We start from the raw sequence: 27,877 nt of genomic DNA, 5'->3' as shown, positions 1-27,877 counted from the left end.
ATCTACTTAAGTGAAAAGAAATGCAGACCAAGCTGGGCGTGAGTGCAACATAAATACAAGATGGGATTATATCAGCTAGGAAGTCTCAGTTGTAAACAACAGAAAATGACTCTGCCTGATTTAAACAGGAAACAAATTCATTAGGAGAATATTGGGATTACAAGGAAACTTTTAGGTATGAAGGTTCATGATCTTGCTTGTGGTAGTAATGTTACAGATGTATACATTTGTCAAAATTTATCAATATGAATTTTAATATGTACTTTATTGTATGTCACATGTACCTCAATAAAACTGTGTTTTAAAAGAGGATATTGAAAATGTCTGTACACTGATGCTGGGAGTGTAAACTGGTGTAGTCACTTGGGTAAACGATTTGGTATTCTCTATGAAAATGGGACAAATGCATATCCTAGGACCCACCATTTTATTCCTAAGTGCCCAATAGAAATGCACCCAAATATTCACCAAAAGAATATACAAGAATGTTCACAGAAGGACTATTCATATGAATAAAAAGTAAACTGCCCAAATGCCCATCTGTGTGAGAAAGGGTTAACTCTGCAAGCCTGGCCTACTTAAACCCTGCACATTCCCAAAGTCTTCAGGACTAGTCCTTGGCATAGATCCTGGCAGAAGATCTCTGAGCCCTTGGGATATCCTGCCTGAAAAGAGTGTTTTTGTACTCCTAAAGCCATGGACTATGCCAGTTAGCTTAAGCTAGTAATGTCATCTACGTGATTACCTCTTTTTGTATTCTTGAGCCTTTGAGCCTGATGTGTCAGTTTGACCTATGAGGGTGTGGAGATTGAGTAGCTGAGGTCATTCATATGGGCATACGCAGTACCCACATGACTGACCTCAAAAAAGAAAAAGAAAAAGAAAGTAAAACAAACAAAAAAAGCAAACAAACCCAGGACACCAAGGCTTGCATGGCTGCCCTGATTGACAACACTTTGCACACACTGTTACACGGACTTGCTGGAAAAATTGAGCATCGTCCATGCAACTCCACTGGGAGAAGACAACTAGAAGCTTGTGCCTAGTTTCCTCTGGACTCAGGCCTATGCAACTTTTCCCTTTGTTGATTTCAATCTGTATCCTTTCATTATAATAAAGTTTAACGTACGACAGCTTTTCCGAGTTCTGTGAGTCTTTCTCGCCAATCACTGAACCTGAGTGTGGTCTTGGTGACCTCTGACACAAAAGGCTAAATACAATATAGTAGATTTACAAAATGCAATGCTTTACTATTCCTATCAGAATAGATAAGCTACAACTACACAAACCCATAAGGATGAATCTCACAAACATAATGTTAGAAATATACAAAAAAATATGTGGTATGATTAGTGTAAGTTTCACAAAAGCAGACACAACTAATCTATGATGTTAGGGTTCATAACCTATAATGAGGAGAATAATCAATTAACTGAAACTAACTCAGAATTGACATCAATTATTAAAATTAGAAGTTGAGAACAGGAAAATATTTATTGTAACTATATTGCATATTTTCAAAATGTTAAGTAGAGACATGGAAAATATAAAAAACATAATAAAAGATCTAAGTAGAACCCCTAGAGAGAAAAACTATAATAACTGAGATGAAAAATACACTGGATGGGATTAATGACAGATTAGCCACGGAAAAAGAAAAGAGTAGTGAATTGAAGACATAGCAATAGAAGGTATACAAAGTAAAACACAGGAAGAAAAAAGAATAGAAAAAAAAGTGAATCGATGGGTTGAGGGACAACTTTAAGTAGCCAAATGTACATATTATTGAAGTCTCTGAAAGTGGGGGCTGTGGGGGGCAGAGGAAATGTCCAAACTATGGAAACTATAAACTCAAGATCCAAGAGAATGAAATTGCACAGGAAACATGAAGTAAACACCACCAAGATACATCATCTAGTTGCTCATAACTAGTGATAAAAATAAGAGCCTTAAATCACTTGGAGTGGTAGAAAAGTGTTTCAGAGTCACCGGACAGATCTGGAACTGTGTTCTGGAAATTGTAATGTTTTATTATCTTTTTTAAAGCTATACACATTCTAGCAAGAATTGATTAAAAGTGAAAGAGCCTGGAAGAAAAAAAAAACAAGTTAGGAGGGTTTCACAGTAATCCAGTGAGTTCAGTGAATCTGAAATAGGGTTGTAAAGTAGAGATGAAAAATAGGAGATGTTTAGGAAATAAATTGACAGTACTTGGAGACTGTTTGTGAAGGTTAAAAAAAATAGTTCTTTCAGGGAACTGGTAGATAGTGTCAAAATTCATTGAGCAAAGGGGGAATATGATTTAATTTTAGACATTCTGTTTGAGGTACATATAGGCTCTCCATTTAAACCTAGGAAAGATGTCTGGCATACAGATATAGGTTTGGGAGTAATCAACACATAATCTGAATTATGTCCCCCAGTTCCCCAGCCTTCTTGTGATGTTCTTACCTTTAATATACAAATACAATGACCTGAATTTTAATTCCATGCATGCAAATGCAAGAAGTCTGGCCCCACCAAACATTCTGAGAGCAAAGTGGGGAAAGGACCTAGGACCCAGATCTTTGAGGAGTGGCACTAGCCAGCAAGTGCTCTGGTCTCTAGACTCAGAGCAGGGTCCCAGGGCTGGGATTCAGACCTTTGAGGAGGGGGCACTGCCTGGCTGTGCTGATACCTCTGGGAGGGGCAGTGAGACCAGTGTGAGAGTGTTGGGAAAAGTACAAGCTAGATTCAGATTCTCTTTTAGAAATAAACTGCTGCTAAGAAGCATTGCTAGTGTGACCCTCAAGAACAGGAAGCAAAACCGAAAGGAGCAAATCCCTTTTTATTCCTTCAAACTTGCATTCACTCTCCTTTGGCAAAGCCTCATGGGGAGCAGCTGCCTAAGAGGAAGAAGAGTGGTTTATAGAATCCCAGCATCACTAAGTGGAGCATAGAATAATGTGGATGGAGTTGAGAGACAATTAATAGCTGGCACACTGCCTGGAGGGGGGAATGGGATAGGTACCTTCTTCTTCTTGTTGTGGCTCTAATCAGGAATTGTGGTTCCGAGGCATGAATGTGTTAAAACGTGCTTGGTGATCTCGTGGAGCTGGCTGTGTTTTCAGAAGGGAAGACAGATCATGACTTTTGTCACCAGCAACCTCTCTTCTTCTAGAGACAAGGTGAACTCTGCATTTGGGAATAGAGAGGGAGAGAGAATCTAAGATAGGAAAATTCTGAAAAGCTGTTGTCCTGTAAAATTGTTTCTAAATGTGTTCTTTATCTCTTACATGTTTAAAGCTAGTAAAATGAAATTCTTCACTCAAATGTTATAGCCAGTTAGATACATATTAAATTTCAAATGGTAGTCCTTACTATAGTCACCTCCACCAATAGCAAGAAACCCAGTCACAGAAGGGAATTGAGCAGCTCTGGCAATGTTAAGCTGAAGGGACCGGTTATGAGGCTGCCTCTTTGGAAAACAAAAAGAGTTACGCTCCTAATAAGGATACAATTGTAAGAAACAATGTAGCTGGAAGCTGAGAGTTGAGCATCTGCTGTTAAGGGGAGGAAAAGTCAGTTTTAAGATACACCTGGTAGAAAGCCATCAAAGAAACTTTGAAGGGAAATTCTTAGAAAAGAGAAAAACCTTGACATGGTCTTAGAAAACCACTTGTTTATCAATTTACAGCTACATGAAGTAAGAGGACTCAACCCATGCTGTCATTTTGAGCGACTTTTACAATTCTACAGAACAGTAGCAATAACAGTACTTCTGTTGCCATTCCTGCCTCTTCGACCTTATAAGCTTTTTGAGCTTGACAAACCTAGAGTTTAAAACATTGCTTCCATCATGGTGCATCTCAGAATCATAGGATGTCAGATCTAGACAGGACCTTGAAGCAAGAAAAATCATGAAGAGCTAAAGGAAAATCTGTAGCAATAAAAATTTTATAACTATAAACAAAAGCCTCTGGGGACATAGAGTTATATCTGTCTGAACACTAATATTAAGGAAGGAAAGAGAACACTAAAGTTAAGGAAGGAAGGTATAGTCCAAGGAAGTAACTTAAAAATAAATAAAACTTTTAAATAAAGCAACTGTGGATTAGGATGAGAATTACATTTTATTCATTTTAATGAAGTTTTTTACACCATTAAATAACAGAGATCTTTCATCTAGGAAACTCAAGCATTTATAAATAAATTCTGAGTAGACAATGTTTTTCAAAATTTTATAGAGATGTGAATTCTCACATATATGAAAGACAAAACAATTTAGGTGCAAAGAAGTATTGTTCTAGTTACACTTATTGAGCCTCAAAATGTGCTAAGATGTTCACATGTCTACTCTCTATTTCCATCCTAAGTCAACTTGACCCATTGTTACAGGCTGAATTGAATGTTTATGTCCCTTCTCCTCCTCCAAATTCATACGCTGAAGCCATAACCACAAGAAGGGGCCTCTAAGAAAGTATTAAGGCTCAATGAAGTCTTAAGAGTAGGGCCCTAATCCAGTAGGATTAGTGTCCTTTTAAGAAGAGACATCAGAGCACTCTCAATCTCTCTCTCCTCTTTCTGTCTTTGTGTGTATCCACCAGGGAAAGGCCATATGAGGACATGGTGAGAAATTGGCTGTCTACACGCCAGGTAGGGAGTCCTTACCAGAAACCAATTTTTCTGGCTCCTTGATCTTGGATTTCCCAACCTCCAAAACTGTGAGAAAATAAATTTCTGTCCTTTAAGCCACCTAGTTTATGATATTTTGTTATAGTATCCAAGCTGACTAAGCCACCAAATCATATACATTGTTATACAGTACACTGCTCATAGGTGAACCACTGCATAAATTCTCCAGTGATAACTGTTATAAGTAGCATTAGTTGACTATGTGCTACTCTCTTTCACAAAGTTGTTTTATTTATGATCTTTAAATAAACAATTTTATGGCATTAAATTGCCACACTGAGAAATGGTAGCATCAAGTAAATAGCTGTAATGGAACTGGTTTGAGCCCAAGAGTTACATTAAAGACTGGGAGTGCATCAGAAGGAAAAGGTGACAGTCATCATTTGGAAGCACAGGCCCCATGTACTATGGGGATGGGGAGGGCCCTGATCACATATCTGTTACTTCAACCACCGTAATCCAGACCTAAAATAGCTCACTTGTCACAGGACTTTAAATAGAAAAGATGACAACATAAGTGTTGACTGGCATGCTCTTCAGCTTAGTTCCTTTTATAAGCACATATACTAGGTGCCTACTGTGCACCAGGCCTTCTGCTTAGAGATGGAGGGAGGTATAAAATAGCTATAGAGGCAGTACTTTCCTTAAGAGTTTGGGATTTGGAGTTAAATAGAACTGGGTTGAAATTATAAGTAACCAACTTACATGCTATGTGTCCTCAGGCGGGTAACTTAATTTTTTTGAGCCTTATTCCTACTTTACAAGGTACTTAGAAGATACTGCAAGTGAAACTCACAGAACAGTGTTTGATGCATCATAAGTCATTATCAGACTGCTGTTAATAATGTCAAATATGAATAATTAACATTTTAAAAACATTAATTATTTGAGCCCTATGGGCTTGTGATCTAAATTGAAGCTAGAAGTTGATCTTTATAAAGGGAATATTGTTATAATGGAGGTTCAAATAAAATACAATGGGAGATATCTGTTTCTGGGAAAAAGAAGAGATTGGAAAAAGTTTTACAAAGAATCTAACACCTGAACTACAGATGAGTCTCAGAGGGAAAGGGGTGGATGGGCAGGAAGAGATTAACCAAAGAACTTATATGCATAACCCATGGACACAGACAATAGTGCAGTGAAGGTCTTGGTGGGGATGGTGGCGGGGTAAGGGGGATCAATGTAAGGAAGTGAGGACATCTGTAATACTTTCAACAATAAAGATAAAAATTTAAAAAAAGAAAGTTAATTTCTAAATAGTAGATTGTCTTCCAAGTACTCTATATGTTTGTAGCTGTGATGATAACACTGGAATGGAAAAATTCTTAAAACAGATCTACGTTTTCTATGGCCTACATTGTGCTCCCTCCCCCCCTCCAGTTCATATGTGGAAGTCCTAACCCCACCCCTCAGAATGTATTTAGAGATAAGGGCTTTAAATAGGTAGTTAAGCTATAATGAAATCATAGGATAGGCCCTAATCCAACATGACTGGTATCCTTATAAAAGATCACATGGGAAAGGCCACAACAAGATACAGGGAGAAGATGGCCATCTACCAGCCAAAGAGAGAGGCCTCAAAATAAATCAACCCTGTTGACACCTTGGTCCTGGACTTCCAGCCCCCAGAACTGTGAGAAAATAAATTTCTGTTGTTAAGACACCCAGTCTGTGATACTTTGTTATGGCAGCCCTAGCAAACTAACAAACAAGTATATACTAGAACTGGTTGTATGATAAATGTAGAATTATAATTCCATGGAGAAAAAAATAAATGGGGTTATGAAAATCACCTTTCCATTTGTGAGAAAATAGAGTAGATGTCTACCACATACCATACATAAAAATAACATTGAAATGGTATTAAATATCTAAATGTAACAAATAAAGCACATTAGAAAATATATAGAAATATTCTTATGACTTTAAGGCTAGGGAAGTCTTGTTAAGCAAGTCAGAAACCCCAGAAGCCAAAACACTGATAGAGTTTAAGTCAGTGGGTCTCAACCTTCTGGCCCTTTAAATACAGTTCCTCATGTTGTGACCCAACCATAAAATTACTTACGTTGCTACTTCATAACTGTAATGTTGCTACTGTTATGAATCGTAATGTAAATATCTGATATGCAGGATGGTCTTAGGCGACCCCTGTGAAAGGGTCGTTCGACTGCCAAAGGGGTCTCGACCCACAGGTTGAAAACCGCTGGTGTAAGTGCATTGCAGGGTGGTGGGAGGCCTCAGGTGAGAGGATAACTTTAAGCCAGGCACTCAAGGCTTCCATGAATGAAGAACCTTCAGGGGAAGAGGAAGCTCTAAACTGTCAAGCCCAGAGAGAATGAGACCATCTTACAGCAGCACCAGCCAAGTAAGAGCTTTCTATCCTCATTCCCTCTCCTCCCACCCCTGCCTTTGCCATAACAGATTTAGAAATCTCTGGGTAGCAAGCTAGGGAGGAGGAGGAGGAGGAATGATAGACTGGGAAGGCGAGCAAGAGGAGCGCTCCTCACTCTTCTCCTGCAAGTGGTCGGCTAGCAAGTGTCAGCGGGAGGGAAGGGAGAAAACGGATGGGTATGCAGGATGAACACTTTTATTTCCTGAAGCTAGGCAATATTTCATTGAGACTGTGTTTATGACTGAAAGTTACTGTGGAATTTTCTAAGTCCTTTGAACAACTATAAATGTCATGGGAACTGCCTAAGAGTTTACTTCTGTATAGAGGAAGGTACACAGGACGGGGACACACACACACACACACACACACACACACACACACACTTCACAGGTCACACTTAAAGAAATAGTAGCGGTAAAAAAAAATAATGCTTCTTTTTATATTGTCCTATGAGTTCCCTGTGTTCAATAAATCAGTTACACCAGAGAGGACTCAGCTAGTGAGAAAAAAGTCGGTGGTGGGGGGGGGGGGGGGAACCAATTCTAGATAGAATAGTACAGTAACCTTTTCTAAGGAGGTATTTAAGCTGAAACGTAAAAAATGAAAAAGGAGGCAGCCACACACAGGGAGGAATGGTCTTCATCTTGTGTGCTCTCAAATAGCAATCAATTCATTTAAAAAATGGGGGAAAGCACAAACCCAAAGAACCAAAGCAGCAGGAGCAAAGATAAACTCCGATCTCATTGTGCGAGGAAATTTCAGTCCCCTCCTTAATGGAATGGGGAGGGATGTGGTCCAAATGCTTCTTCAAGATTTTCAACCAACCTTCCTGTTTCCACCCCCCTACCCCCACCCCTCACTTCCAGAGTTACTTAGTCTGCCAATTCCTGAGCCATTGGGGAAATCTGCAGGGTAAATTTGGTTTCTTCTCAGCTTTCCATGCTGCTGCTTTAGACTTCAGCTCACTTGTTCTGCAAAGTCAGGCACTACTCGTTCTTCTGTGCCCCAGCTTTCAAATACTATCTGTGCTATCTGTGCGTTAGAAATAAAATGATAACCAAGATAGATGTGCTTCCTGTCCTCACAGAGCTATGCCTTAGTGGAGAAGACAAAAAAAAAGAATAAACAAATGAATAGAAAACTAGCAAACTATGATGAATGTTGTAGGGGAAACTCATGTATCAGCACATTAAAAATTGAAGTTTCTCTTTGAGGCTTAGAGTAGTGTTGATTTTTGCATTCCAAACAGGTGCTGGACTCTTGCTAATCCAAGTGGGGTGCATGGAACATCAACATCACCCTGAACTTGTCAGAAATGCAAGTGATTTATATGCACATGAAAGATCGAGCAGCACTGTACCAGAATCATACAAAAAGTTTCAAAGGCTTTAACCCCAAACATGTTTTACAACCCTGTTGAACCTTTTACTCACATATGACTTATTAAAGACATTGTAAAGAAGATCAAAGGTATTTAATTCCAAGACCCAGGCGTGGAACCTGACGCAGGAATATTGTCCTGGGGTCATTGTCAAAGGGGCCTACCCAGAAGGGCAGTTGGCGAGGTAAGGAACCCACAGTAAGGGCTCTGAATTGTACGAAGACAGAAGGGCAGGGGACAACTGAAAGGGGGTCCTGGGAGTGGCAGTTCAAGAGCCTCCCAAGAATGTACAAATAGTGCACCTGGGAGGGCAGCTCTTGACCAAAATGTAAAGGAACAGAGAGCAGTGATTTAAATGAAGAATGATCCTGTAAGATGCTTTGGGCCTCAAGAACTTCAAAGCATCACTTGTGGGAACACAGTGACATACCAGGTGACAACAGCAGTGACAGATGGACAGGGTCAGGGGACCAGAACAGGTACAGGGAACAGTGGACACTACCAGGCAGCCAGCCAGGATTTACTTGAAACTATACAAGAGATACATCCAAAAGCTCTCAGAAATACTTGGGTGGCAGTTTGTAGCAGCAGGAGGTCCTACATGGACAAATGAAGACATAAATCAGTGCAATTTGGCCTGTTACTGTTATTAGATGTCTGGACTCAGAGGCCAACAAGATCTGGGAAAACTCAAGGTAGTGCATACTCAAATGCTACAGTACATGTATAATCATTCATTCATTAAAAATCTATTGAGCACCTGTGAGACATGATGTAGCAATAGACAAGACACAGTCACTGCCCTGAAGAGGGTAATGAAGAATGTCCCAGCCAAGGGGCTACAGACAAGAAACAGCCACTCTTGTAGAGGTAAGTGGTAAGGTCAAGTTATATGAGGGGTACAGTGAGAGTGTGTTGACTCCTGAATTCATTCCTAGGCTGTAGCTCTCAAACTTTCATGTGCATATACTAGTAAATCACCTGGAGATCTTGTCAAAATGCAAATTCTGATTCAGGAGATCTAGGGTGGGGCCTGACATTCTCCATTCCTAATGAGTGCCCAGGATCAGGTGATGCTATGATGCTGGTCTGTGGACCACACGATTAGTGCCCAGGATCAGGTGATGCTATGATGCTGGTCTGTGGACCACACGATTAGCAAGGCTCTAAAGAACACTTAACCAGTCTTGCAAAAACAGACAGACAAACAAACAAACAACCCCATGTACATCTGACTTTGACACCTAAGATGTTACCAGTAAAGACAAACATTCCTTCTGGTAATGATTACACAGGTTATTGTACCTATGTGTAGTCTGAGTTACACCAACATTGATGCTCTTTGGTGATCCAACTGAGGGAAGATGTATGCTTTCGATGTACAGAGTTACATTTGGTATTTTAAAAATTCAGGGATAATAATATGGAGGAACATGACTTTGTAAATCTCACTGTGACAAGCTATCTGTCTACCCACATTGTATGCACATTATCATTGTTCAGATAACTTCAGCTGCTACCTCTAGCAGACTCTCCCACCCTCACCCCCAACCTGGGGCGTGGTTTTCATGGGATGTGGGAGTGAGTTGCGTGAGTTACCCAGATAAACACCCCCAACCTGGGCTTTTTCACCAGAACCCAAGACAAGTATTTGAGAATCATCTGCAGTACCGAGCTCTCTGGCCACTTAACTTTCCACCCAGGCAATGGAGTGAGAGAAATAAGAAAGGGGGTTGGGCCACTTCTTTATCCCAAGGGCTATCACCTGCCAAGACAGCCCTAGCCCAATCATACACCTGCTTTCAGTTACATCCTTAATTTTCAAACCACCAGGTATTAGAGCAGTGGTTCTCAACCTTGGCTGCACATTATTAGAATCACCTGGGAATCTTTTTAAAATCCTGATTTCTGGGCCTCATCTTCCGGAAATTCTGTTTCTTTGTTACTAATGTTGTGGCCTCACCCTATAACAAAGAAACAGAATTTCCGGAGGATGAGGCCCAGAAATAAGGATTTCAAAAAGATTCCCAGGTGATTCTAATGTGCAGCCAAGGTTGAGAACCACTATATTAGAGGGAAACATACTAACTTGCTCCACCCATCCCACCCTCCATCTTCCTAGTTCAGCAAAGCTATTTTACTTAAGGAAAAAATATATATATTTTCCTTGTATCTAAAATCATCTTATTAATTTTCATACAGAATTATAGGTAGCACGACCACCAATTTTCACATCCCTTCAAGATTGAACCACCACTCTACCCTCCTTAAAAGAAAATACCTTTCTTCTTCTGGGTTGGTGTTAGTCCTCTCAGACAGAGCAGAACATGATTGCTGAGGAGAAGGCGAAAGAAAATCCAGTCCTGAGGAGAAGGCAACACAGCACCATGGACCCGCCCCCAAAGCCATCAGAAACAGTAAGTTTGCTGGGGGCATTTTATGTTTCCATTAAAGGAATAGCTTGTCCTTAAATCCTGAGCAGCAACACAAGACTGGATAAAGAAGGCAGAGGATCCATCCCAAACCACAGTCGCACTGAAGACGGACAGGAGCAGATTATGCTTGGGGATGAGCTTGCGGAAGACTGTGATTTGGGGGATTCTTGGTGTTCCCTGTTCCGGGTTTGAGATTCCTCCTTCCGCACTGGGGAAAGGAATAAGGAGCTAGAGGCAGAAGAGGGACTGTTGGGTAGAGCTGGCTATGGTTTCTGGCCTTGGGCTTAAAGAAAGGGTTGATCGCCCTTTGAAGCAAGAATACTGAGAGCGCCTGCAACTTGATAGGAGGCACTGAGTGGCAGGGTTTGAGAGCAATCTGATATCACATTGATATCACTAAGACCGAACTTCTGTTCCGGGTTTGAGATTCCTCCTTCCGCACTGGGGAAAGGAATAAGGAGCTAGAGGCAGAAGAGGGACTGTTGGGTAGAGCTGGCTATGGTTTCTGGCCTTGGGCTTAAAGAAAGGGTTGATCTCCCTTTGAAGCAAGAATACTGATAGCGCCTGCAACTTGATAGGAGGCACTGAGTGAGAGGGTTTGAGAGCAATCTGATATCACTAAGACCGAACTCGGTGGGAGGCCCATTTGTAGCTTGAGAGCTACAGGAACTCCCTCTTGGAAGCATGGCTGCAAGAAAATAGATGGACAGGGAACAACAGAACTATTGGAGGAAAGCGAGTTAAATGTGGGTTGGATGGAAGTTCTCCTGGTGCTCCAGCAAACAGGGCCTCTCCCCGCCAAATGCCACCTGTGAAATCCCTCTACAGTCCCATCCCTACCTGCTAGCGCCCCAAACTAGTGGTCCATGAAGTGAGGTCCCCAGACCATCAGCATCACTATCACCAGGGAAGTTGTTGCACAAGCAAAATCTGGCTCCTCATCCCAGACCTACTGAATCAGAAACTCTAAGGTGGGGCCAGCAAGCTGTGCTTTAACAAGCCTTCCAGGTGATTCTGATGTGTGTTCAAGTTGGGCCTAAACTATGCAGAAAAATGTTTTTCCCTAAATGGAGGGCAAGTGTCCTATGGGTGCAGAGTTACTGTTAAATCTGAGATATCAATGCTTGAAACTGGAAAGCAGAAAACTTAAAAGAGTTGTGTAGCTCATAGAGCAATTTGAAACATCTAAGTTGTTGAACTGTGGCCGTAGTGGGGGCATAGGGAGACTCTGAACATGGATTTTTGGGAAAAGAAAATTGCACGATATGCAGATGTGAGATAATTACTACCTACGTGGTGGGGGCACCAAGAAAACGTTGTCTAATGTGCTTTAATCGGGTAAAATGTGCAATGTTGCTGCTGCGTAAATATGTCCTGATGCGCAATGGTAAATGCCTCCTTTTCTTCTCTCCTGATTTCATTTAAAACTATTCCTGGGGGAGCAAGAGACTGGGCCAATATCCACAGACCTAGTGGGATGAGAGTGATTTCTCAGTGGAATTCATAATAGAAAATGGTTTTTGTTTTCTGGGCTAGCTGCTTCTCCATCATTCTAACTGCCTGCCCTTCACTTTATAGCTGGGCTGGATTAATTCCCAGAGAACGGAGTCATTATCCTGACGGAAACCCGAGCACTGATTGGGAGGAGAAAGAATGGGGGGTTAGTGGGGTCTTACTTTTGCCCTCATGCAGTTTAGAAACCTGTCAAATCGAAGGTGTCCTGGAGACACATTTTCTGTTTTCCTTTCCTGTTTCTCACCCTGAATTTACACACTTGGGTCCTATTGTCCTATTTATATCTCTTTGCATTCTCCTTTCATAGGTGTGTTTTGGCATTCATTAATGAAATACCTACTGTGTGTGGTGCACAGTGCTAAATGGCTTCAAAAACCCACACTTTCATCCCATCTTGTCCAACATTTGCAAAGGCGCAGACTGGAAAATAATTTTCCTTTCACACACACCTCCATCACTATTTTTTCAGGCTTTGGTTTGGCCTCTTTATGTTGTCCTTCAGGTGAAGAAATTGGGATTCCCCATGTTTTAAGCTATTTGTGAGAGAGGAGGTAATTTTTAGAAATCAAAAGAGAACACACAGATATGCTTTCACTGTGGAGCCTTGATCTGTGACTTCGTTGGTCTGTGATTTCTGTTCCTTATTTTTCTACTGAATAGAGGACAAGGGGTGGGAGTGAGTTGTACAAATAGCAGGCAATCACTTCCACTCTTTTCTGTGTTACTTTGCAGGGTGCAGAATAGACCTCTTATCACTTGAGGCAGATACTTTGGGCTTTTTTGGTCCTTGCAGACGTACATTGTAGCTATCAGGAGACTGGCCAGCTGCCTTCCACCAAGGCAACTGAGTCAAAGTGGCAATCGAACCAGTACTCCTCCAGGCTGAAATGGCAGAGATGCCCATACTGTGAACACAAAGGGCTGTGCTCTCACCTCCTGATAAACAGCATGGTTAAAAACTCTCATCATATTTCTATAAACAATTGAGAGAAATAAATCATTGTAACCCATGTCAAACAGGAACTGACAGTTTTTCAATGTTTGGGAAACAGAAAATCTATGTCTACAAATACAACCTCTTGTCAAGATCACTAGAATCATTTCATAAAGGAACCTTTGGGAGGGAGGTAAGTAATGAGTGTTGGCCTTATTTATAAAGAACCCAGGATAGGAAGTTGTATGATTTTTCATGAAGAAGCACCTGGTCTCTATTCAATAGTTTTAGTCTGTAAATTCCTAGCAGTCTACATTGGTATTTTTCTTTAACAAGGCAAACTTCGTGCCATTCCTTCTTCAGGTGGATCTGTTGAGCGTTGCCCAGGAATCCATTTCTGGCTGCGGGCTAAGAGACTGGGAACTGAGATTCAGGTCAGCCCGTATCTGGTTGGAATCTCTTCTCCTCTGCTTTGCAGCTGTGTGCCCGTGGCATGTGGTTTACCCTCTCTGAGCCCGAGTTTCCCCATAGAGTGCCATAGGATGACATGAGATAATACATGTCAAGAATTTAGCCCAGTGCCTAGCCCAGAGCCCAGTTAATATTAGATAGGATTGTATTTGTTATCAATTAAATATCTAAGGGAATTTCAGTTGCATCTGTTTTACCAATTTTCCTTCTTGTGTTCCATCTAGTCAGGACAGCGCTGTTTTTTATTTTTTGTTTTGTTTTGTTTTTTGTCTCCCTCCCATGTCTTTTCATCTCACTCCTCATCCCAGGAAAGGGTGATCATGAGACACCATTTGATCATGAGACAACCGTTTGAAATGAAGTCTGCTTTGTGTTTGTCCTTTGGGAAAAGGCTTTGATCACCAGCCGTGCTGTGGGTATTTGGCAGGCTGCCAGCTCCTGTCTATCGTGAGAGGCATCTTAGAAGGTTTAGATATTAAAAAAAAAAAAAATAAGAGTGAGAAGCAAAAGGGCAGCTGGTAGATTCCTCGAGGAATCTACCTACCTACCTTTGCCTACTCCCAAAGCCCTAAGGGCCACCCCACTTTCCAGGGCCTCCAGTTGGCCAGTGTCCGGATTTCCAAGCTCCTTGTTTTCCTGGGCTACGAGCTGGCAGGGAGTCCATAACACTGAGCCCTTAGCATTCCAGTGACTTACAAGCCAGTGTTTCTCTCTGGCCCTCCTTAGAGTCTGCCGTCTCTGGAATACTGAGGGCTGTAAGAGCCTCCGTAAACAAGTAGTGGTGGACAGGAAGAGAGGGGACAAGAGGGCAGGGCCTCCTCCAAGGAGCCCTCCCAGCAGCAGTATGTAAATGACTTCTTGGAATTGCCAGCCTGGTCCTGGAAGATCACCTTGCAAGTGGGCCCAATGCCAGCCTGACAGATGGCCTGGCTGCAGGCTGCACAGCCCACATTAGGTCCATCCAGTATGTGTTCCCTGGAGGCAGCAGGCCCAGCCAGGAGTGTCAGGGAGGTTATCCAGGGGCATGGCGCAGGCTGCAACATGGGTTCCCAGCTCTACCTACCTACTACGCTCCTGCCTGCAGTGCTCTCTCTGTCCACTTAAAAGCAAATCTCGGCGTCTCATGATTTTCCGTTGATGCCTGGCCTAGATTCTACATGACAGCCCCTCACAGAAGTGGCCAAGTGTTCCCATCAAATGCACCAGCCGCTGCAAAGTTAAAAAGGATAATAAAACAGCAAAGCCTGCATGGAGACTTTGTTCAGAAACCCTATGACATGTACAGAGTATTAAAAAAATATTGAACTTTCAAATTTTATGATTTCATGTCCTCCAAGGCCACAGTCCTCTTATCATGTTCTCTTTTTAAAGCATGCACTCTTTTTGAAACAGTTAGAAAGTCAATGTATAACTTTTTTTTTCTCCCTACACTCGGACTAAAGCCTGGGGAAATTTAATGTTCCTGGAATCAGCCTGTGGGTTTGAGATAAGGATTCAAGGCAAGAAGCCTTTTAACTCAGAGCAGAATCTGTTTGCAGCTCTTGTCCAATTAACATAAAGTATCTGGTTACTGTGTATCTTGCATAATGCATGACAGTGTAAACCAAACGTTTTAAGTGCTGACATTGAACTCCTTGATAACAATGAAGGGTGAGGTAACTTGTTAATTTTTTTTCAAGAAATCTCCTGAAAAAAATGCTTCTCAAAACTGAATCAACACTTTTGAGCTGAGATGCAGCCGAGGGTTGCCCGTGTGTTCTCACGATGATATGAAATCTAGAAGGAAGCAGGAGCAACCACATGTCACGTTCTCTTTAAGAGCTGGAAAAGCTGTCAGAAGAATTAAGATTAAACCTCCTGTGAGTCCGTGGGTGTGGAAAGTCACCAGCTAGCTAATATTAACATAGCTTGCAAGAGAACGCTGGTGCTAGAAATAGGACAGTTGCATCACTACCACTAAGCAATTTGCATTCGGTGGACCAGCCCCTAAATTCCTCCTGGCTCCTACAGCCCTCTGGGCATTGCATTTCTGGACGCTTTTAGACGGAGCTCACACTTGGCTGTCGTGGTTTCCCCGGGAACTCTACCCAAAAGAAGAAGCGGCAAGAAGAACATCTGCTTTGTGTGCGGGGAAGTGGTCGCGCTACCAGCAAATCTTGAGGCATCTGTGGAATTGTGAAGCTAGATTTCATATGGTTGTCGACAGGGAGGGGCAGACAAGGACCTTCTTGTTTTCCTCGTCATGGATAATCTGTTGCCTCAATCTAAATTCTCCTACTTCAAAAAACACCCTCTCCATGCAATTAGAAAATATGTCTCGGTGCTGAGGAAAAACCAAAGAGCGGAAGAACAGGTATCCTTTTCTTTATATTATCTTCAAGGTGAACGGGATGTTTGCTCTTGGGTGTTGCTTTCACGTCACTTGGGGATTTAGTCTCTGCTAGTTTACCTGGGTAGAGGCGCAGGTCGGCTTCCGAGTGGGGCTGTTCAGACTTGCCAATCAGAGGAGCAAGCAGGCTCGTGAGGATTTATTTGAACTTGGAACATTTAGATCCTTAGATTAGGTTCCAGTTGTGTAATACAACCACATGTTTTTCTTTTTTCTGAATAGCTAGACTAAACTACTCTATCAGAGGTAAATGGTGGCTTTCTTGAAAATTTTCTAGGTCTTCAAATACAAATTTTAAAACTATTATTATCTCCACCAAGAAAAGTTATCAGACCCTAGATATACATTGTCTTCTTGTATGCATTTATGGTTATATGAATATCACCAGGACTTGCAAAACAGAAAACATTGTGTAGACTGTAAGTATGAAAGCTTTAAGCAGATCCCTAATGAGCTGAGAAGGTCATTCAGAAGTAATTAGTCATTTTCTTGGGTGGAGTGTAGGGGGTAGAGGACTGCAGGTTTCAGTCTTTTCAACCAATCAAAAGTTAGGATTTCCAGTAGTAGGCTCTAGATGTGGGAGTATAAATATTTTTTTAATCACTGTTAGAATGTCTGGTCACTTCTTCTTTAAAATCACGGATTAAAAAAATCACGCATTCATTCCATTGTCATGAGACATATATCGTTCTATCACTTATGAAAGAGGCATTTCTAAAAACTGCTCTCCTGAATTATACCACATTGTTAGAAGAAACCACTGTCCCTGATCCATTAAATCTGGTGGTTCCTTTAGAAAGAAGCATGGCAATGGTGAAGGACAAATGTATAGCCACAGTGAAGACCAGAGTCATAAATTGCTTGGGCATCATACTTGTCATTAGAAATGCAAACGGCACGGGAGATATTAGCAGTGTCCTGTATTTGAATGAGGTGACCTACTTTATCAAAACAATTCCAGGAAGTGAGAGCAAAAGTCAGCAGACAGAAAACCCTCTAATGACAGGTTTCCCCAAGGCGTAGATGCATAATTTGGAAAATCATTACTACTGTTTGAGAGGAAGCTGCTTTTGTGCTGTGCGTTAATGATTCTACATGAGCTGGAGACTCAGACTGTGCTCACTAAGGGGGCTACCCTGAGTAGCCAATTTATCTCTTATTTAGGCAAGGTGTCATGATTACAAGGACATCTCTTGGTTTCCAAGTCTCAGCAGGTGCTTGCTTTTGGAAAACCAGTGGTGCTGTGAGTTGTCTGCCACACTCCATAAGTGCATGTCCACAGGCTTCTTTAGGACTCATTACGAGGGGAGGAGCCGTGTGAGTCATGGGAAGGCTAAGGGGACTGAAAGGATGGGGCTTCAACTGTGGACTGTGCATTCAGTGATTCTCCCTCCCTTTTCTCAGTACTATATGTTTTTGGAGATGTGGCTATATTGCTCACACCATTGATCTTTTAAAGATTATTTTTAAAATGTTGCAACATGCATTCAGAACATGAGAATCTAACGTGGGTCCTCTGACTTGGACTGGCTGGGTTCACAACCATTGGAGGTGACCTAAAACAGCTATGAGCATTGTACTGATTTCCTAACTTCCTGCGTCGGTTAATGGAGAAATAAAGAAAAATGACCTAGTGGATTCTTTTCTGAAACCAATTACAGCTCTGCAGACGTAATGTCTCACAAAATTAGAGAAATTAGGTCAGAGTCAATCATGGTTAACCTTGGAAAGCGTGTTGGAAAGTTATAAAGGAGGTTAAAAATGTCTATAATTTTAGGAACTGGATATTGGTTGTCTCTAGTCCTTACACTCCTGTAAGATGGGTCCTCTTTATAAAGATGAGGGATGTGAGACTTAGAGACCTTAAGAGGTCTTGCCCAAGGCCACTCAGCTAGAAAGTGCTGAAGGAAGATTTGAACTTGATCCATTTTACCAGGCTTTATCTCTGAATAATGCAGTGATAGCATCACAGCAAACTGCTAACATTTTTTTGTAGAGAGTATTTCCACATACCACCGTCATAATTCTTCCCATAAGGGTTCACCACCTGTACACATTTACGTATTCCTTAATATTTTCTGTATTTGCATTTAAAATCACTCACTCTTAAAATTTAAATTTGTTTAGAAAGAAATTTTCATATCAACACTATAAGTGGAAAACCACTCTCATTTGCCTTAAATAGAAGAGAAGCATAATTATAATAAAAGCAACCTAATGTTAAATTATAACTAGATACTGTTAGCTGTGAAACCTCTAAGCCTGAAACCTGCTCCATTTTGTTAAGTAGGAAGATTAGCTTTTAAGAGATTAGTATCCTACTAATCAACTGAGAGATTCTCCTGGGCAAGGATAGAAGGGAATTACAAGAAGGATATCTTTCTCAGTTCCAAGTACTTCATTGTTATTTAGTGTAGTGTCTGCATGCCACTTAAAATCTTCGCCTAATTCATCATTGCTCCCACCAGTGTTATGTTCCACACACTTTAGAGAAAATGATCCCAGACACACCATCTGCTGCTCCACTTCTGTGCATTCAGATATATTCCTCCCTCTCGCCTAGAATTCCTTCCTTTACTTACACCTTGCCCACATCCTTCAAGACTCAGCTTCAATGAGCTCATGAAAAAGCTTTCTCCAATTCTGTTGGGAAGAGTGAAGCATACGATGTTCTGTCTGCTTCTAATAAGGCCCTTTATCATATGGTATGTAGTAAGCCATTTGGTTACATGTTCACAAACATACAGCCCATACACACATGATGCTGGGTGGTATCTTATTCTTTGTCCCCTCAGGCCCACCTGGACACCTGGCATAGGATGATATAGGAGAGACCTGCACCACAGGCCAATTGCCTATGGAACGCCTCCTTTCTTGCCTCTACCCAGTTTTTTCTTTTTCTAAAAAATATTTTTATTGACTTTAGAGAGGAACGGAGAGGGAGAGAGAGAAATATCAATGATGAGAGTCATTGATCAGCTGCCTCCTGCATGTCCCATACTGGGGATTGAACCCACAACCTGGGTATGTCCTAACTGGGAATCGAACTGTGACCTCATAGGTCAACGCTCAACCATTGAGCCACGCCGGCCAGGCTCTACCCATTTCTTGACTAGGCCTGTAGAGTTCCCACACATCCCAGTCATGGTCATTGTTATACTCACCTTGTCCACATTATACTTTTTTGTTTAAAGTTTTTCTTTAATGTTTTTAAACACCCCTTGCACTTGGTGTCATACAGACATGAAGGTTTGACCTCAGAGCTGGTTGGTTTGATAGTTTTTGTTGTCATTCCTATTACAATGTGCCAATCAATGGGTGGACAGGCTATTTATCAAACTGAGAACAAATATCTCATCCTTTGCATCCCTAAACTCTATGATAGCAGGCCTTTCACAAAGCCAAGTTCCTAACCAGGTAGAAGATTAAGGTACTGAAGGTTGGGAAAATTTGATGAACATGTTTGAACAGTACCAGTCAAATGCTGTTTTAGTGGTAGTGGCGATGGTTGGGGGCACCAAGCCTAAATGGGTTCTCAGGTGAGCCTGGGTAGGTATATGGAACACATTCAAAGGGTATATGATTGCAGTTAGTTTATCTTGGTTGGATCGGAACAGCCAGAGTCTGGCTCAGATGTTGATGTCTGAGGTTGTGGGGAATAAACAGGACTTGCAGGCAATATTCTCTTGGGTACTGGAGTCCCAATAGCTTTCTCGGAGGCTCGGGTTACCACGTAGGACACTAAGGAAGGGAGAATTTTTTCCACTTCTGGGCAGACTGTAGCCTGACTGCGGCCCATGTTAGTTTTGTATACCAAACTGCCTATTTGACATCTCCAACTGAATGTCTTGTGGATGTTGGAGACTTGAATGTGTCCAAAGAGAACTCACAAGCTCTGTTCTCCAAGCCTGCTCCTCCTCAGGTCCATCGATTAACACAAAAGCTCAAAAGGGGAAACTTGGGAGTTTATTTATTATTGACAAGTTGATCTTCAGGCAACCCTCCTTGGGGAACATCTGCAATAGTGTCAAAAGTAAAAATTTAAATAAATAAAGATAAATTTTAAAATTTAAAAAGCTTGGGGAAAGACTGAGGCACAGAAGAGCCTTCTATTTGGAGCTCTTGTCCCTCAACTTATATTGCCCTGAAGTAGCCTCATCAACTTGAATCTCTTCTTCCTGTGTCCCATAGATGAGGGATTGGTGAGGGTGCCTTGCTCTCTTGAATAGAAAGACTTCTTTCTGAACAAGAAATACCATCTAAGAGCTGACCTGTTATGTCTTGACAGTTTAACAGTGAATCTGCTTAAAATGAGGAGAGTGGTTTTTGGTGCCAGGGTGCATGTAAAATATATATATTCACACACATATATGTATGAACTAGAGGCCTGATGCATGAAAATTCCTGCAAGAGTAGGCCTTCCTTCCTCCGGCTGCCGGCAGACTTCCCTCTGGCCCCCGGGACCTGGGCTTCCCTTTTCCGGCCACTGGCAGAGACACCCAGGACCAGGGCTGGTTTCCCTCCGGCCCCAGCTGGATCAGGAAAAATGTCAGGAATGACACCCGGTCTATTAGCATATTACCCTTTTATTATTATAGATTAGGCCCTTTAACTGGTATAATATGTTCCCACAAAGTTAATCCATACAAATTTTTGCTATGTCTCTATATTCTTATTATCTGACTATGCAATCATGTTACCATTGATGTCCTTGTATAAATATGGACACAAATGTTGACCTGGACAGGACTGAATGCAGAAAAAGAATCTGTCACCTGTCATCTTGTTTTGTGGAATTCCTTAATTTCTTCAATTATTAAGCAAGTTTTTTCCCCTATATATTGTGCGAGGAGCATTTTTATAGTAATGATGATGTAACAATGAATTAGGTATAGTGTAGCCACTCTGTTATGCTTATAGTGGCAATGAGCAGAAAGAGCTGTACTCAAGTGTTTATTATTGGAGGTAAAAACCACATACTATAGTCAGCAGGCATATCTGGCTCAAGAGCTGCTCTGATTAATTTGCTTAGAATGAGGAGAGTGGTTTTGGGGGCTAGGGAGCATGTGCAGTAGCTATAATTTAATTAAGGATTAGAGCTAAATTTTGTTTTGAGGCGGTTCTAAAGTTTCTCTTCAGTGGCTTAAGAAAAGCTTTCTGGTTCAAACAGGATCCCTGGATTTTTATTTCTTGCTTTGTTTCTTAATGGAATGCTAATCTCAAAGTTGGGTTGTTAAATAAACCTTTGACTTTAATTTGAACCTTAGAGACTTAGTTCTTCATTTTGGCTCTTACACCTTCTCTGAATAACAATATAAAAATCAACAACTCCATCTACGCCCCCCCCCCCCAAATAAAAAAAGCTATGTTGAGATTTAGAACATTACCTAGAATTTTGAGTTGTTAATGCAGGCTTTAGTCTCTAGGTAAAATGATGAAAATTTCACTCCAGCTTGGTTTAAGAAATGTTGAGTTTTTAGCTCCTTAAAGTGAATTGGTTATATCTTGAGAGTATACCGAAGTTATCCATTTTATAAAGTCTCTAAAAAACAAGTCATGTGGAATTGGTTCTTTGGGGAGCTACTCTTTTCCCCCACCCAACGCCCCAAGAACCAATTACACAAATTTGTATGTATTCGGTGCTTTCCATTCAATGCATACTTTGCTAGTCATATAGGACATACTGGCCTCAGCCCCACAAATAAATGCAAAATCGCTGCTGGGATAGGTACAGCAAAGGAGAGTTATGAGATGCCTTCAAAGCATATAATGGAAGACAGGACTAAAGTGGGAAAGTCAGAAAGGCTGCCCTAAGGGACTTAATATTGAGTTAAGATTGAAGGAAGAGTAAGATATTAACTAAAGGAGGATGTTGAGGAGACAACTGTAACAAAGGTCTTGGCCAGAAATGAGCAGGGAAACAGTGGAAGAAGGGTGTGTGTATGTGTGGGGGGGTGGTGTTGGGTGTTGGGGGGTTAACAAATGCTACCCCGAGACAGCAGTGCTTGAAAGAATCTGGATGTTAGGCTCAGTGAGGAAGAGACTTAAGACATGATTGTTTCTGTGTATGTGTTTGTTTGTGTGTTTCATAAGACCCACAGGGCTAATCTGTAGAAGAAACATGGAGGTCCATTTGGGATGTTCCAGGGGAAATAACTACAACTAATAGGCAGAACACAGGGAGAGGTTGTGATATAACAGTAAGGATAGGCTTTCTAAAAACGAGAGGTAAAAGAATGGGCCACCTTTTGCAGAGGGCAGGGTATGTGACCCGTCTCAGGGGATGGTTTCTGCATCATAATAAAGAAGATTAAATGAAATATCAGGCTCCTTCCAAGCCCAAGATTCTAGTGTGCAGAGGGCAGGGTATGTGACCCGTCTCAGGGGATGGGATGGTTTCTGCATCATAATAAAGAAGATTAAGTGAAATATCAGGCTCCTTCCAAGCCCAAGATTCTAGTTCAGTGGGCAATACAAAGGATGGGTAATTGAGACACCTTAGGAACAAAGAGAGGGCCCAGGTGCATCAGTTAGAATTCATTTGTTTTATCTGGTTAGTGGTAAATACTCCACAATCTGAGCATGTTGCTCTGGAATCTAAGGTCAAAGAAGACAGATTCAAATGTCTTTGGCGATTTGGTTAAGCATTTCCATCAAGGAAGGGAAATAAAGAGGAAGAGAACACCTCAGGTGAAAAGCTTTATGCACCAGTAACTAGCTTTTCTGAGCCTGATTGGCCACTGAACTACCTGTATACATAAGGATAGACAACTATGTATACTTATGCGGTCATTGATGAATAGGGACACTGAGACATTTCAGGTTATTTTGTGGCATTTTTAACTACTGTTTTTTGTTTGTTTGTTTGTTTTTTTATATCACCCTCTTGTGCCGTTTTTTTTTTGTTTGTTTGTTTGTTTTGTTTTTTTTTATATCACCCTCTTGTGCCTTCAGCTCTTTTTTCCTGCATTTAATGCTGACAGTTTGCTGCTTATCATGGTCCCTTCTGAAGGTGTTCCAGCCTTGTTGCCCATATTATCACAGCTGTGAAGTGTTAGACATGCCTGGGAGACACCTGAACCCTGAGTTGACTTCTGAGCTATTTCTAATCCTGTTATCTGCTTCTAAACTTTCCTAATCTACTGTACTCAGATGCCTTGGAAACATGAGAGCCAGTAAATGCATGAATACTTAAACCTTTGTCTTTGAAATGAGCCTATTAACTCAAATGTAACACACACACCCCTTTGTGTGTGTGTGTGTGAGAACTTCAGTATAACTTGTTATGTAGATTCTCAAATTTGCTATCCTATTCCACTTGTTAGACAGTCTGTCAGCAACATTTTATTTGCTAACTTTTGTTCAGAATGGAAGATGACATATTTTCTCACCTGGTACAGACAGTTCCATGCCTTCACAGAAAAAGAAATGAACTTTCCACATATGCTGCACTGCTCCCAATTTACTGTGAAGAGAGTAGGAAGGATGCTGAAATTATTTCTTTGCTGTTCATCCTTCAGGCAGCATATTAGTAAGGCTATTTTAAGAAATACAATTTGGATTATACATTCAAGAATAAGGCATTTTAAAGTTTTATTCAATGCCTTATCTGTGTGAGGCACTTGGCAAGGTTTTTTACATACATTGTCATTTAATCTTCATTGGTGGTATTATCCTCACTTTGGGGATGAAAGAACTGAGGTTTAAGGGAGAGAATGTGGTACACAGCTCATAAATGATGGCACTAGAGTTTAACTCCAGGTTTGCCTGTGTCTGACTCCAAGATCTGATTCACTGCCTCATATTGAGACACACCCACCCCCTACCCCCCATAAACAGGGTCCTTTTCTTCCCTTCTTTCCCTTACTTCTTTTCTTCTTTCTTTCCTTGATATTAGAGTTTTCTTGCATTTATTGAGAAAAAAAGGGGTTAAAAATAAAACTACCATAACTACTGTGCAGGAAAGACATCAAATCCTTTTAGATGAAGATCCACATTTTTGAGAGGTTTTAAAGTTACTCAGTTTGGGGGGACTTCTTTTAAGAAAAAGAATATAAAATTTTAAATGTTAAATTAGATACACAATGAATATTTATTTAGAATGGAATAAGAAATCACAACAAATTATAAATTGGGGTGACAAATACAACAAAAATCACAAAGTCTAGGAAAAGAAGTGTTTTTACTAATTAACTGATGTACTCTAAGATGTTTTGTTCCTACATTTTTGCATTAGTCTTTAATCATTATTTCACATGACAGTGATTTCTAATATCCGCTAAAGAGGTGATCAAAAGATGATTTGCATACTCCTCTAGAATAGTTAATATATACATTTATATGTCTTTTTTAGAGCCCAGAAAAGTTTCATAGACCAGCTTCTGGCTCTGTTTCTCTTTTACCACCCACGTACTTCAGATGCTAGGCACCACTGGACACATTTATATGAAGATTTCAGGCCCTGTGATTTAGTACAGCAGACAGTAAGAGTATTCCTGGATGTCCTTTCTCTACTAGGACAGCTAGCAATAACTTAACCATACGCACAAGACTACAAGCCACATTTATACATCCCACTAAATCAAAACAAAATCTAAACGTATTCTCATCCCACCTTCTCTAGGCCAGATCCGCAATTTGCTCACTGCTGCTCCAATGCTAACTGATAGGAGAGAGATGTCAAAGGAGGGGAAATCAGCAAAACGACTACTCTACAATCAATTGTAGTTCAAATATCTTTTGCAAATTTTACCAAAACATAAGACCGTGAGAACATTGCTAGAGTCTCTTTCAGAACCTTAAAAGGGGGCCTCTGCAAATGAGGGGTCCTGAAACTTAAACTTCATTGGTTTCCAAGAAAATCCAGCTCTGGAGGAAAGGTATAACAAGACAAAACACTAGTGTTACACTATAATATGCAAGAGTTTATGCCATAGGGTGGCTTCAGAAATAATGGTGTATGGGGTCCTAATCTGAGCAGCTGGAGCTCCCAACCTCATTGAAGGAAGTAGAGGATGATCTTTCTGTGTATTTCATTCTGTAGGAAGTAGCACTGTGGAGATGAGGATGTTCTGGTACTACTAAAACTGAAAGGTTGCTCAACCCTCATTCTTATTTGCAAAAGACTTATTATTTGCAGTGGGATTATTTGCTAATACAGCCGATCTGAAAACTCCTGCATGGGTCTAATTAATATTAAATACATCATTTACTGTCCTTCCAAGCAAGCCACTTAGTACACATAGAAAAAGAGCACGTTATTGCTGTTAGAGGCTGCACAGTAGAAAAACTCTAGCAGCACTAAAGGAAGTCTTTAAGAATTCATTAAGATGTAATCAAGCTTTTGAAAACTCATCTGTTATTTGCAATTATAATATAGTTACTGTAAGTTGTCTCTGGATAAAATCACCTATGTGTAGGATTTCTTTACTGAATTTTGCTCATTGGTAATGTATTCAAATACCCAGCTTTCTCATGTATGTCCTCTTCTTAGAAACTCTTGACTCCTCTTCCTTTGTTCTATGACTAACTGTCCTAAAATATAGGGAGTCCTTATAATTGTCTCCTGTACCATTGTCCCTATTATAATATTTACCACTAAACTTGACTATGCCTGTAAGTACATCTCAAAACAAATAAAGCATATTATAGTAGTATTTTGATCTTACATAATGAGTATAGTTTATAATCAAATTGTTTAAAGTGATTACATATTGTAAAACCCTATTTCACTAGCATTGACAAACTACCCTTTTTTTTCTGTCCCCAACATATAATTTCTGTATAATGAACTTAAGTTTTTTGTTGCTTCTGAAATGTTACACAGCTTTTTTTTTTCTTCTTTCATTTTTTAAGGGATGAAACTATTTCTATTAGGAATACACTGTTTCAAGAGAATGGAATTTTCTACTTATGAAGCTTTATCGGCCCCCCACCCCCTTTACATCTGACTGGTGCTGTGAAAGCCTAATACACCTGCTCAAAGAAGCATTGTTCCAAAGGTCCTGACCTAAAATAAGAAAACAAAGACTGACTTCATAGCTGGGAACACAACTGTAACTCCACTGCCAATGCACTGCCCTCTAACTTTTGTTCTCTCTACCAGGGCTATGCTAATGTAATACACAGTTACTTAAGAGGGGAGAAATATGATCTCTTTATGCTTTTAATGTTCTTTCCCCGGTCTTTTAAAATACCGGGTTTAGGCCAACAGGTAATCACTCAGAGAAGTTCAAAGCCCTAAATGATTTAAGAATGCTGGAGATTTAAAATGCCAATACAGGGTGAGGCAAAAGTGGGTTTAGAGTTGTGAATACGTGAAACAGAGTTTATTCTTGGATTATTATTTATTAATCATTGTATTATTTTCCATATGAACAACTGCAAACCTAATTTTGTCCCATCCTGTGTACGCTCTCATTCTGTTCTTTAGAATTGAGGTCTATTAAAACTATTTTTAGATCAAAATATGTTTGGATCAAAGTTTTATGTTTCTTGTAAATCAGTGCTCAAACTTTAGCATGCATTGGAATCACCCGAAGGCTAAACTTCCAGTATACCTTGGAGATAATTGCAGGTTTGTTTCCAGAGCACTGCAATAAAGCACGTCATAATTCTCTTTTGTTGAGGGAGGGTCTTGTCTTCAATTATTAAAAAACACAACATCTAGAGAGCACACTGGAGTGAAGTGCAGTAAATCGAGAAATGCCTGTACAGATACAGGCCCAACTCCCAGAGTTGCTCATTTTATAGATCTGAGATGGGGCCCCAGAATTTGCATTTCTAAAAGGTTCTCTGGTGGTACGGACCACAGTTTGAGAATCACTGATGTAGATCATTTGATGAAGCATATTTTCAAATTCAAAGCTGACAAATTCAAGCTGACAGGGGTTGCCATTCCTTCTCAAGAACTGCACGTATACCACTTACAAGATGGAGAGTGGTTGCTTTAGCCAGGGGGATAAGATAGTGATGATAATTTGCAGCTTCATAAGCTCTTCTTAAATTTTTTTGTTTATTTTTTTAGTGAACACATTTCATTTTATTTTTATTGAATTTATTGGGGTGACATTGGTTAACAAAATTATATAGGATTCAAGTGTACAATTCTATAATACATTCTGTATACTGTATTGTGCTTTCACCACCACAGTCAAATCTCCACAGGCTCTTTTAAAAATTTTTATTAAATGTATTGGTGTGACATTAATTAATAAAATTACGTTTCAAGTGTACAGTTCTATAATACATCATCTGTATAGTGCATTGTATTTTCACCACCCACAGTCAAGACTCCGTCTGTCTCTATATATTTGACTGCTTTTACCCCTTCTACATCCTCCTTACCCCCTTTCCTTCTGATAACCTCCATACTGTTGTCTGTGTCTATGAGTATTTGTTTATTTGTAGCTTTCAGCTTTATATTCCACATATGAGTGAAATAATTGACCATTTTAAACCACAGCTGCCCATGCCTAGTAGCACTACATAATGCTAAGTAATGCAAAGAATTGTTCAACAGTGTCTTTGCTATAAGAATATAATCTAAAATGTTCTCTTTAATGCCTTCTTTTTTTAAAAAATCTGCCACTACTCCCGACCCCAGGCCTTCACTACACTATTGCCTGTGTCCATGGGTTATGCATATATGCTTACAAGTTCTTTGGTTGATCTTCCTACCACC

General features: G+C 40.5%; 1 protein-coding gene and 1 long non-coding RNA gene across 5 annotated transcripts in view; one reads left to right on the top strand and one right to left on the bottom strand.

Annotated features, from left to right (window-relative positions):
* Positions 1–2,813: 2,813 nt before the first annotated feature.
* LOC106725653 overlaps positions 2,814–27,877 on the bottom strand; it is a 35,919-nt gene continuing 10,855 nt past the window's right edge. Inside the window, exons 2-3 of the long non-coding RNA XR_001361574.1 lie at positions 3,011–3,174; positions 2,814–2,885 (exon numbers count right to left, since the gene is read on the bottom strand). This is a non-coding gene — a long non-coding RNA (uncharacterized LOC106725653). The remainder of the gene's footprint in view (positions 2,886–3,010; positions 3,175–27,877) is intronic.
* Positions 15,722–27,877, top strand: part of ATP2C1 (ATPase, Ca++ transporting, type 2C, member 1) — a 124,241-nt gene continuing 112,085 nt past the window's right edge. For 3 of the 4 annotated variants that reach the window (XM_005863590.2, XM_014537533.1, XM_014537535.1), the window contains exon 1: positions 15,722–16,158. In XM_005863590.2, the coding sequence (XP_005863652.1) occupies positions 16,048–16,158 (111 nt within the window). In that variant the 5' untranslated portion in view covers positions 15,722–16,047. The remainder of the gene's footprint in view (positions 16,159–27,877) is intronic. The other variant, XM_014537534.1, reaches the window with a different exon arrangement.

Source organism: Myotis brandtii, unplaced genomic scaffold (assembly GCF_000412655.1).
Source record: "Myotis brandtii unplaced genomic scaffold, ASM41265v1 scaffold18, whole genome shotgun sequence".
NCBI classification, from domain to species: Eukaryota; Metazoa; Chordata; class Mammalia; order Chiroptera; family Vespertilionidae; genus Myotis; species Myotis brandtii.
Note: the sequence above shows the minus strand (reverse complement) of the source record. Positions and strands in the feature narration are given on the sequence as shown.